At 41.7% G+C, this 12,660-nt stretch overlaps 1 protein-coding gene across 1 annotated transcript; it reads right to left on the bottom strand.

The window, feature by feature from the left end:
- Positions 1–212: 212 nt before the first annotated feature.
- topbp1 (DNA topoisomerase II binding protein 1) lies at positions 213–12,009 on the bottom strand. Its single transcript, XM_030398358.1, has 28 exons — positions 11,772–12,009; positions 11,224–11,317; positions 10,994–11,128; positions 10,749–10,892; positions 10,272–10,453; positions 9,972–10,165; positions 9,549–9,725; positions 9,248–9,414; positions 8,964–9,127; positions 8,525–8,769; positions 8,117–8,451; positions 7,231–7,403; positions 6,836–7,047; positions 6,404–6,720; positions 6,136–6,321; positions 5,858–5,973; positions 5,588–5,711; positions 4,450–4,593; positions 4,198–4,294; positions 3,904–4,105; positions 3,468–3,697; positions 2,803–2,945; positions 2,580–2,676; positions 2,027–2,190; positions 1,436–1,564; positions 1,240–1,329; positions 569–730; positions 213–435 (listed from the first exon to the last, which is right to left on the bottom strand). Exons 2-28 carry the CDS (start codon positions 11,308–11,310, stop codon positions 307–309), a joined length of 4,545 nt encoding a protein of 1,514 aa, XP_030254218.1. The 5' UTR covers positions 11,311–11,317; positions 11,772–12,009; the 3' UTR covers positions 213–306.
- Between the last annotated feature and the right edge of the window lie 651 nt (positions 12,010–12,660).

Below are 12,660 nucleotides of genomic sequence, written 5' to 3'. Positions count from 1 at the left end.
ATTCTGTTGCTGATAAATCACTCTGAACACAGATCCGAGTCATACAGTGAAGATGTACTGCCCCCCAGAGGTCACATAATCTCATTGCACCCAATTACAAAACGTGACTCAACATTTTCTGCAGCCCTTCATTGAGTCATCCATCACAGCCTCCGGCAGCAGCCGACTGCAATGCTCAGAATTGAGGAAAACCAGAGTGAAGAAACAAAAAGTACATTGCTACATTTATTTTATTTTTAAGAAATAAAAAACATCTTATTTACAAACATTTTCATAGGCATTAGGATCATATTTATTAGTGATATTTTAGTTCAGACGCGTCTTTTTCAGCCTTGAGTTGTCAACTGCTGCTTTACGCTTACGTGACGGTGTGCCCGGAGGCTCTTCAGAGGCAGCGACGGTCAGGTAGTAGAGCTCGATGGGTGGGGTTGGCTCCTGGAGGGGAAGAAAAAAGTACATATTTGACATTGAATCTACAAGTTTAACTGAAGAAACACTGTTATATACATGAACACAGCAAAGACATAATATGAAAAGTTGTAATTCAATCAAGTATTCATCCACTGACCTGCATGAGGTAGTCTGCGATGTATTCTGGTTTCAAGCACGTAACTCCCTGGTTGCTAGCCACCGATACATCGACTCTGAAGTCTCCGGGCTTCAGCCGAGTGAAGTCTGCGAACAGATGAGTAGCGTCCTTGTACAAAGATGGGGAGGGACTCGGCAGCACCTGGACAGATAAACTACAGGTAAGAACTGTGGCTTTAAAGAAAGGAATATGACTAATATAGCAGAGAGGGGGGTCAAGGTTTCACTGGTGAGGGAGGGGAACTAGGAAATTAGTCGGCTTGGCCCACTTTTCTATCTGTATCATGAAAATATAAAGAGAGGAGCAAAAACAGCGTGTAGAGCCATAACATTTTAACATATATACAGTGAAGTGTTTACCTGAACCAAACCAGAGTTGTTGATTATTGGAACAGAGGAAATGCCCGCTTGCAGACGGCTGCAATGGTTTCTCTCAATAATAATATAAACTGATGTTTCCATTAGTCAGTTGGACACAAAAACATGGCGAAATAGCATCCATGTCGAGAAAAATACCGGAGTTGTCCTTTAAGAGAGTGTTCACCTATATCATGTTAGACTGTTTAAAAAGAAACACCTTTTCCTCTGTTTGCCTAATTTGATAACTGCAACAGTAATCAGTAAGGGACAAATAAAGCAGAAAGTAGAAACCTTCGCCCCGCCCGACTGCAGTAACCGCCTGAAGCCTGATTCTCTGCTCTGGTCAATGTTCAGCATCACTGTCCATCCACTGAAGGCTCCCTGAAAAAACAGAAGAATACTAAGTATTCTTTAACATTCAAGTAGCAGACAAAACACTACAAACAACAGTAATGAGGACTCATCTGTTGGCTCTGTGTTTAAGTACCCCGTGCTCAGAGCTTCCCTGCAGGGTTTTCCTCCAGCGCATGGCAGCTAACGCCAGTCTCCTCTGCTGGGAGGTGATGGAAGGCAACGCATCCAGAATGGAGCTACTGCCCCACTCATACTCATCCTCCTGGAACACAAACAAACACAGAAATGTCAAAGTCTTCTTAGCTAAAAAATGTAACTTTGTACCATTTTGTGATTTTTCAATAAAGATTGTAATAATAGTAATAATATATCATCTTAAAACCTTTAAACCCCTTTGAGGAAGCTAAAAAACATGTTCGATGCTTTATTATATATGTCGACTATGCTAACTAGCCATAGTGGTTTGTTTGCAGATGTTTTAGTATTTTAGAAAACTAAATCTATGCCTTTCAGACCTTTTATTTTTGCTGAAACATAAATCAATTTCAAAATAAAAGCACAGAAACAAAACCTGTCAAAAACGTTTTAAAATGGTTAGAATATAGGGCAACAGGACGATAACTGCCAAGCTACCCATTAAACTGTTTTATAACTTTACATAACAATAAGGTAATTGTAGGTTGAACAGAACCACTGCAAACAGTGTTTATTTTCAGATCCTGACCTGGATGAAGCAACCCACGGAGCGGCAGGCCTCCAGGTATGAGCGGTGAAGGATCCATTTGCCGGCCGCCATCGCTGCCAGGTACTTCTCATTACGCAGAGGAGTCCCGACGATGATGTGGGAGCAGCTGGGGTCGAAAGACTGCTTGTCGAGGACTATACCACCTACAAACGGGAGTAGACAGAAAGGAAATGAAGAACTATAAAGATATGTTTTACTGACAGACTGATTATTAGAAATAATTTACTCATATGTCATCTTCTGTCAAGTGATTCTTAATGTTTATAGTTGTAAATGCTGCTTTGGTTAAATATACCAGCTTAAAGTGTAAATACTTGGTTTACTGGCAGTGGTTTATTTGAGGATCCTGAGCTCACAACGTTTTTATCAGAGGAAGTATCTGCAGGAGGAAATACTCCGAGACCCTGGAGGCATATCCTCCCTTTTAGTCATGAGGGATTAGCTGCTCTGACTTCAGGCCTGTGATGTGTTCTCTTTTTATACTGCAGAATGATGAAACACCGTTAGAGCCCTAATTAGGAGGAAGACTCACCGAGCTCCTCTATGAGGTGACTGTAATCAATGCGTTCCTGCGGGCTGAGGGAGGACAGCTGAAATCTGGGTGGCTGCTTTGCTTCCTCGCGCTCCTCCTGAGAGAAAGAAAGATCAGTTTAGCACCGGAGCTTGTCTGAAATAGGACGATATAGGCTGCATATTACAGCCCCGTGTATGGAGATGTTTTTAGACGTCTCGATAACGTAAACTTGACCCTTTACCTGAGGCTCTGGTGCTACCAGGGGGTTTGCGAGAGGAAAGGCGATGCTGGGGGCCTCAGGAGTGAGGAGGTCATTTTCTCGCTGCTTTGTTGGAGGCGTTTTGACTTTCTGGCGCATGTGCTGGTCGATGACGTCACAAGCAGCTGGGAGAGGATACAGAGATTAAAGTCAAGTTTATAGTTCGAAATTAACTTTCAGTACGTATAAAACCATTTGTTCTTATGTTTATGGTTAAATTAGTCTCTAACGATGCAGTAGACAAACACAACTCTCTTAATCTGACTAATTTGAGTTCACTACATTCGATTGAGGTGCAACAACTATTTGTAATCTGTAACTAAAGTTGTGTTTGTGTACAGTCCTTGGTACAGTCTTGGTAACTGGTGATTCACTAAAATCAGGAGTACAAGTAGAAATGCTACGATTAGTTGATTTATTGATTAGCTGATAAAAGAAAATGAGTTGCCAACTATATAGATTTAGCGTGTAAGTATTTTTACAAGCATAAGTGTCACGCATTTGCTGGTTAAAGCTTCTTAAATGAAAGGATTTATTGCTTTTCTTTGTTATTTAGGATACCAAAGAAGAATCTTTGGGTTTTGGATTGAAGATGTCACTTTGGGGTCTTTATACTTTATAACCTTCTCCTCCTCCTCCTCTCTTACCCATCTCCACCAGTTCAGAGTCTGTCATGGAGTCCCTGAACTGAGGGCCGTTTTCTGCAGTGGGAGGAGGTGGAGCTGCGAGTGAATCCGAGTGTTGTGAGGGACTTCCAGGCCACTGTAGGTTATCGGCTAGCTTGGCCCTCTCCTCCCTCGCTGTAGGGTCATCCCAAACTATCTGCTCACTCTGAGACGGCTCTGTGTTGATGTCCATAGCTGCTTCCCTTGAAACCCTGAAATCAAGTAAGATCCATCTAATTTATCTTTATGTGGAATGAGTAGATACTAACTTCATTACCCTTCGAACTGTTTGAACTTTAGTTTTCTTTCCACTTAAAATGCATGAAAGTCATACACTGTGTTGGTTTTATAGCACAATAACAGTCCTTTAAATTTTACCAGTTTGATTTGAGACACATAACATCTATGGTTTCCTCACCGCAGAGCTTCCAGTGTACGTCTGTTCCCAGTTCGTCCGACCCGGCTGCCATCTGGTGTGTTGGGGCCAGAGTCGGCCCCTCCTGATCCCATCCTGCTGAGTCTGACTGAGGCACGCCTTCCTGTCGTTATTTTGGTGGCTGACATGATCTCCTGAAGCTGTCTGTGCAGGTTCTCTCTCATTTCTAGAGTCTCTGAAATATCTGGGCACAACAGATAATCATCGTGACTGATTCTAAAAAATACCTGCAGATGTTTTTTAGGAATTAAACAAAAGCTGGAAAGAGAAACTCACCACTTCTATCTGCAGCATCATGCACCTCTTCCTGATCTGCACTTCCATCGCTTACACGACGTAAGATTGTAGCTTCTTCTGTGGCAACGTGTTCAGACTGAGGGACACATAATTACACATAGTTGAATAAGACACTCCTGCAGTTAATGACGTTTAATAATTCCCGTGAGAAATGTAAGATGCTTCACTGAATCTTGAAGGCGGCCACACAAGGTCAAATTACATATTCAGAAGCACCCTGACGTCTCTCACCTCTGTGATGTCTTTGTGTTGGGTTCGTCTTGAAGTTGGAGACCGCTGAGAGCAATTGGGCACCTGGCTGAGGTTTAGGCTCATCTTGGGGTTGTAGGTGAAAGGGTAAAGAGACTCGGGGACGTGCCTCTGCTCCTCAGCACACTGCACAAGACAACATGAGTAACTTGTTAGCTATAAACTTCTGTGTGTCACGGGAGTTAAGTGAATAAACTGATTCTGAAGGGGAGCATAGCTGAAACTCCCATCTGTCTGCAACATTAGCATATCAAAGCTGGTTTTGATTAAATATTCGGCTTTTGTTGATGGGATGATAATTATTTCCCCTGGTGAAATGTGCAAAGTGAATACGAAATGATAACAGGCGGCACAAAGCATGAAAATAAGACCCCAAATTAAATCAAGTGCATCTTAATTTCACTTTGTGTGTCTTCTTAAAGACATAATTTTTTTGCTTGTATAACAAAAATCAACAAAATATTTGGCTTAATTGTTGTGAGAGCCTCATGATGGCTCAGAAGAGCCGGGCGAATCTTTTATCAAGATGAGTCCTCCATTTATTTGACATGTTAGCACAAATATTCAAATCTTTATCATTTGCAATCATGCAAGCTCAGAGTCATTAGCCGGCAGCCCAGGATGTTAACTGTATTTCTGAAGCAGAGAAAAAAAGATAATAGTACTTTTATAACATAACTGACCAGCTACTAACTTACTAGTTCAGTGTAGAGCTGAAACAAGTCATTGAATAACAGACCCACAGAAAATTAGCCAATATTTTTCAAGCACAAATGATAGTCAATGGCTGTCAAATGTGAGTGTTTGCTGTTTTTCACTGTATTGTATAATTATAAACTGAATATTTGGGGATTTAAGTTTGTCAGACAGAAAAAAAAGTAAAAAATAGGATCTTTTTATGCAGTTATCTGGACTAAATTATTAAATATTTAACTGATAAAATAAGCGGGTTGAATAATCAGTGCTGAAAATTACTTTTTCTAGTCTCGATCTGTTTAGGAGGAAAATGTATTAACGTTTCGGTCCATATCTTCCTCTGCAGAGCACTTAGGATTAAAACCAAGTTGAGAAGTAAATTAGAGCACAAGTTCCATTAATATTTGCTACTTAGAATACTTACAGCCTGCAGCCAGTACTGGGAGACCACATGCAGCCCTCGCTCCTTCACTCCTCTGTATTCCTTGGTGTTGTCCCCCACACGGCCCTGGTAGATGTAGTGTGTCACTGTATCGTCACAAGCCCACCTAAAGACGGTAAGTTAATGAAAACATTGTCATATTTAATTCTAGGGCTGTTAGTCCCCCCTCCATCACTTACACTGAAATTGCTTTGAGAACTCTTCACAGCCAGTATGGACAGAAAGATTAGAAAGATTACATGTGTGGAATACCTGAAGTCAGCTCCAAGTGAGGCAGCGATGGCGTTGAGTTCACCTTGCATTTTGCTCAGCTTCTTTCCAACACAGATAACAACACCAGCCAGAGGGCCGACTTCTTTTTCTGAGACCTTACAAACATAAAAAATCAAGAGATATAATTACTTTATAGACCCTTTGAACTCCTGTACTGAGTGGCAGTAGAGATTTCTTTATTAATAATAAATCCTCTATCAGCACCATCACTCCTGTATGTTTTATTAGACAAATTAAGTGATTCTGACTCTGTTTACCTCCGTCTCAGTTGTTTTGGATAACTGGGGGCTCGCAGAGATGGCTTGCATATCTGAGTTGTTATTTCGGCTGCTGTTGGCCAGAGCCACCTTCAGGTTCCTGTGGATGACATCAGTCAGTGGCGTCCCCACCCTCTCTCCTGGTTTGGATTTTCCCCCTGGAGTCTCCAACTCTCCCAGCGCATCCTTAACAACAGGAACAGTCCATGTATTTACAACAAGCCAAAAGTCTAACAATACATTTTGTTGCTGCTCATTGGGTCCCAACCTTAACATTAAAAGACGGCCTGAAAAGCTGGTCTCTGCTGAGGAAGCGAGAGGGAGTATCCAGCTGCAGCGAGGGCTCCTTCTGAAGGGGGTTCCTTCTGCTGCCCTCCTGGTTTTGTTTGGGGGTGCAGACGTCCTCTTTAGGCTTCATCTCATCCAACACAGAGTGAAACACTTTGCTCCGGAAGCGACCTAAATCCAGCGGGGTAACTGCCTTACCGCCCTGGGGACCCAGCAAAGGGATCCGTGGAGATGGACATGCTGGCGGAGGCATGGTGGGCTTTTGGGAACCACCGACAAAACTCTCATCATCCCTCTCTGTAGAAGAAAATAAAGTAATTGCTGTAGCACCGGAAACAATGACAACGCAGAGTCACACCTAATAACCTATACTATCAAATTATATATTTGTAAATCAAGACATTTTTCTAACCTGGTGATGGCGGCAGGTCGACCAAAAAACGCTCCTCCTCTGCCCTCTGGCCAGTCCGAGCAGACTCCAGTATCCATTTCATGGTGATGGCTGGGAGCCCCCATTTCTTTGCTGCCTGATACTTTGTGCCTTCAGGGCTCTGCAGCACCAGATGAGTGCTGGCCAGCATGCCTTTCTTCTGGTTGGCCAGGCGGACAAAGTAATCCTGGACACTGCAGGAGAGACAGAGGAGAGGAGATGAGGAGGAGAGAGAAAAATCAGCAAAGTGAAACAATGAACATTTAATTTAACTGTAGTAGTTAATGAAAATATAAAGAGATAAATGTGGAATAAAATTGCGCAATGTAGCCTAAAAGTAAACCGGCATGTGTGGTCAGACTGAAATGTAACCATACTTGGCTCCAAGGTGCTTGGCCAGCTCCACCAAAGACTCCCTCTCTGCGCCGGTGAACTGGCTGACAGAGAGGACACAGTTTTTCAGAGGAAAGCGTCCATCCATCACAGGAACAGGGGTGAACAGAGGGTTGGAGTACAGCTGGAGAACACACTCCTTCTCCACACACATGGCCTGAACATCAAGGAGAAGAAAATCTATATATATGTTCATGATATATTGATTGCTAAGTCCATAAAATTGTGAACAGTCCCCATCAGAGTTACCCTGAGCTCAAGGTTACATCTTCAAATTGCTTCTTTTGTCCAACAAACAATCCAAACTCAAAGACTCTTCATTTATTGTCATAAATGACAAAGAAACAACAAGCTGGAACCAGTAAAAATTTAACCATGAATCAATTAGGAAACATTATTATTTTTCATCATCAATTGATCTGACTGTTTCGTGATTAACTGATTGTTATTATGTATGTAATTATGTAAAAATCACAAGTTCCCAAAGCCAAAGAGGCAATCTTTGAAAGACTTGTTTTATTGTATCAAGATGTCACTTCAATTTAACAAGATACTGAATAGTGAAAAGGACCAAATCGTCATATATGAGTTGCTGGAAGCAGATATTGTTCGACATTTTTGCTTGAAAATGGACCTAAACACTTAATTGTCAAAATTTGTGATTGAGCTTCTTTTATGAATTGTTTTTGGCTGAAGATTGTGGCTTTTGCTCTAAAAATAAAATTAGACAAGCAACACAAAGATATAATTAAACATTAAACAAAGATTAATTAAACATATATGTGCCCCTTTCTTCGACCAGTTTACAAACAGATGGCACTGAAATCCCCAACATCACCACACCCAGTAACAGTATCATTATGATCTTACCAGCCAGGTATCGGTGACCACCTCATCCACTGTGGACTCCACTGAACAGCCCAACAGTGGGACCACCGCGTAGTCTGCCACAACGCGTGTCCGGCCCATCAGCACCCTGCCTCCATTTTCAGTCACGAGAAGAGAGAGCTGGGACTCGGCTTCAGCACCGAAGCCAACAAGAAGGAAACATTTCCCAAAAAACAGGCCTGCCTCGCTGGCCTCCTGCTGGGTTGTTTCTGGCTCCGGACCTCTGGTCTGGTTTGGTACCCAGTGATCAGGCTGAGGCTCTGCAGCTGTACTGATGGACCTCCTGCTGTTACCCTCTGCTGGTGGAGGCATGTCAACTCCAGGGGAAAAGGACAATAAGATTTCCTGCAATATGTAAAAACAGTGAATTCTTAAACAACATACACTTACCGATTGTAGGGTCATCATCCATATACTGTGAGAGAAGATCTTCCTCTGCTCTCTTATGCCTGGGAGTAATTGGGCTGGCCACAGGGGGACCAGCTGAAGGCCTGGAGGTGGGAGTACGATGGGTGGGCACAGACACAGCAGCTGCGGCCGGAGGCAGACAGTCAGGGTGGAGGTAATCTGCTTCTGGGAGTTGACTGCCTCTGTTGAAACTATCCAACAGCCACTGCACTGTTACTACATGGGGTCTAGGAGGGAATAAACAGACATAACCATCATTTCAGTGGTCTCAACCTGCTAACTGCAACCAAACTCGCCATGTAAGGTTCTGTTTATTTTAATTTATTGAGACAAATTTGGATTAATAAGGACAACAAAAAAAAAAGAAAAAGAGGAGGGAGAAGGGAAGGACACGAAGAAGAGATAATCTTTGCACTCAGACCTGTGTGTTGCTTTGGAGAGAAAGTTATTGAAGTCCTGGTCCAGCTCACCCATGACCACATGAGTGAGTTCCTCACTGGGCTGGTTGAAGCGCAGACCTCCTGCAGCGTTCACAAGACGCCGCAGCTTCTCCAGTTTCTTTCCCGGCAGGCCGCACAGATACAGCTGAAAAACATTTAACAATACGTGTGAAACAAAATCCAAAAACTGGTCTTTCACAACACTAATCAAGAGATTACCAAGGACAAGTCCGCTCTTCATGAACAGGGATATTATTTTACTTACCTTACAGCCATCCAGTATATCATCAGCTGGGCAGACAGTGAGATCAAGGCTATCTATGGGGTCTGGAGCTTCCAGGCGGCTGATGGTGACGTTGGTGACGGCTGTGTCATTTATTGTCATACTGGCATTGACAGAAATGTGGCTCAAACCCAACAGAGATGGACCCTCTGGAGTTAGGAAAAAAAAACAAAAAACAGGAGTCTTCATTAATATATATTACAGACCACCACTCAACACTTTTCACACCATGAGGATGAAAAAGTGACGTTTTTTAAATACAGGGCCAAAGTGTGTGGCTCACCCTCCCTCTTGTTGGTGCCGGTCGGGGTGGAAGTGTGCTGCCGAGTGGTCTTTGATGCATTGCGCTCCACAATGTACCTGCTCTCGTCTTGACAAAAACCCTTCTGTATGCTGTCGAACAGCCAGTGCAGCGACACGCAATACACGTTCCACTTCCGTGCACACTCGTATTTCTGACCTGGAATCAAATTCAATCACTCAGAATCACACTTGAAACCATGATTATTTAGGATTTTGTAGATAGTGAGATGATAAATTTGTATTTCTCAATCATGCGTCAAACTATTTGTATTTTCAATCATTTGACTTAAGCAAAAGCTGTGTTTCAGAAACAAATAGATATCAATAATGCACAATAACATGTCTTACAGAAGTTTTCAATTGATACAAATTAGTCAGTATGCAGAAACTGCTGGTGACTTGCCTGTTGGCTCACTGACGATGAGGTGTGTGCACTCGTTCATTTTGAGCTGACCAGTGTAGTTTGCTCCATGCTGCTCACAGAGTCGCTGCACCTCTTTACGCTCTGTGCTAGAGAGTCCCGTCACACAAACAGTACAGCCACGCAGCACAGGGCACACATAGTCCTCAATGGGTAGATCTGTGTGCCTGAAAAGACTGAAGGAAAAAGTGCACAAAGGAGATAATGTAGCCAAGAAAACATCAGAGAAATCAGAATATATTATTCTACAGTAAATATTAGAAAAGAAATAACAATACAAACCTGTCCTGAGATTTCTCCCAGCAGGCTTTGACCCATGAAGGCAACAGGATGGGTTTACCCAAGCTGGCAGCTACCAGGTATTTCTTGCTGCCCACCTCTCCTGCTATCAGGTGTGTGACAGATACATTTAGGTCGAGATAGACGCGTCCACCCATGAGTTGCACCAGATCCATCACCTCTGTCTTTGATAGAAACACACTGATAATTGTATGCACATGCTGAAAAACAGGTCATCATCATGTCATCATTTGTGATTTCATATTCCCTATCCTCTCTATTCTGGGTTTTCTCTAAAACTATGCAATTATATTCATCAATATATGTTCTTATCACAACATAGACCTGAGACAGACACCTAATATATTGTCACATTAGCACCATGCCTGACAGCACTTTTTCTCCAATGTATTTATCAACTATTAGCTTGATGATTTAAAAAGAGCAACAACTGCAAAGTAATAGGCGCATCGAGCTTACCCGTGCTGCTTTATCCAGGCTGGTGCAGGAAATAGTGATGTCAGCCATGGCCATGTTATAGACAGGCCTCTCCGCTTTGGGAACACAATGCTGTTGCTTCAGGCAGTACAACACTACCAGTGGACTCACCACTCTGCAACCGAGCTACATCATAAAAAATAAAGAATTACTCTCCATGAAAGCGTTTTACCAATTCTTGTGAAATTCAGGATCAAGGTTTGGATTAATCAAATACTGAATCAGACCTTTTTACAGTGCAGAAAAGCTGGGGTGGTGAAGCTGCTGAAGACGAACAGAGACTTGTCCTTCTGGTCCATCTGTAAGACAGCATCTTCATCGATGGTTTTCAAGTACTTTTCAGACTGCAGCTCCAAAACGGCCTGTGTAGACATGAGACAAGCATTGCATTATCACTGCAAACAGAAGCACAAAACTAAATCATCATTTAAAGTTTGAGCCAGATGATAGAGTTTACCTCATAAGCTTTGACTGCATGCTCTGTTCTTTGACCTTTACTTTCCACAAACTTCACAATGAAGCCCGCTCCTTCTCCTTTCGACATGGTCAACCTATAAGTGAATGAGGAGCAGTGAAAAGACTTGAGGTTTGTGACAATGGCAATAGCTAGCCTTTAGCAGTAGCCTCTGACTTGACAACAATGACCAGAGGATGTGCTGTGACTAGGCGTCTCTTTAAAAAGCTGCGTTTGACATTTCATAAAAAAAAAAAATACCAAACCCGTTATAGATTGGCACAACGTTGAATGTATATAATATGAACCTATTGCTAAATTCAACATAATCATTCACCTTGATGCTAGCTAAACTGGTGGCTAGCGTTACTAACCTCCTATTGATGGACTGTCAACCACATAAAGAGGCAGTGTCTATACTCTGACAATGATCAATATGAACTGTGACTAGTCATGTGAAAGTACCTCAACGTTGCTATGGTTTGTCAATAGGAAACTCCAAAGAATATTGAACGTTATGTCACTTTCAGGCAGAGCCTGTGCTCACTCACCTTACTTAAAAGAACTGTGCAACCGGTTAGCTAACATTCAAACAAACAAAATCGATACAAAGTGTACGTTAAAAATGCTTAAAGACCATTGGCATTCATGTTATAATACGAGTCTCCACAACATTGGAGAAATTAAAATAAATCTTATAATAACTGAATAATAGTTTAGCGAAATTTAGAGCTGTCTGTTAGTATCTGCTTGTTGTTGTTGTTCGCGCCAATGGCGCCGCTTCCTGTGTTACCGACTAATTCGACCGTGTTGAGTAGAACTCGACTGTTGAAAAGATCCGCAGAAACTTTATATTCAGTGAATGACTAATACTGAAAAAATACACCAGAACGGAAATAATATATGATTTTTCGAATACAAGCAGAATAATAAAAGCTTAACATATCAGAATATTTGTAAAATGATCTCGGTTTAATTTATATTTACGCACATTAAAGTGTGTTTACAGGTCTTATGTGAAAAAAGTGGTTTTCCTGCTACTCTTCAAAACATGGTGCCTATACTACATTCCCTTTGTTTTGAATATATTTGCTATCAGGTAATGTTAACATTTTCTTACATTTTCAGGAAATTATTACATTATTGCGTGTTTTAAGGATCGGAGGAAAATATAATAAATATCCATTGAGAGGTATTGATTCAAATGATTGTTATTGTTACACTATTTGTAAATGAAATTATCAGAGGGCCCATAATTTACCCATTTTCGTATTAAATTATGACATTTATATATAGAGACTTTATATAGAAATTATGTAAGTACATTCTGACTGATGACACTGGAGCATTATCTTGATAGTTGAGTGATGATGATTGACATTTTGTACAGTAAGTTGTTACCAAAACCACCAACACAGAAATATGTCAAAATCTGGTCAA

Source organism: Sparus aurata, chromosome 19 (genome assembly GCF_900880675.1).
Source record: "Sparus aurata chromosome 19, fSpaAur1.1, whole genome shotgun sequence".
NCBI lineage: Eukaryota > Metazoa > Chordata > Actinopteri > Spariformes > Sparidae > Sparus > Sparus aurata.
This window is presented reverse-complemented; position numbering and strand designations above follow the sequence as displayed.

What these genes read in the sequence shown, in the direction of transcription:
- topbp1 (XM_030398358.1), bottom strand. Translation starts at nt 11,310, where the DNA reads ATGTCGAAAGGAGAAGGAGCGGGCTTCATTGTGAAGTTTGTGGAAAGT. An exon ending in CGGCACCAACAAGAGGGAGG is followed by an intron (nt 9,415 to 9,548) that starts GTGAGCCACACA and finishes TCCTAACTCCAG; the next exon opens with AGGGTCCATCTCTGTTGGGT. An exon ending in ATATACTGGATGGCTGTAAG is followed by an intron (nt 9,128 to 9,247) that starts GTAAGTAAAATA and finishes AATGTTTTTCAG; the next exon opens with CTGTATCTGTGCGGCCTGCC.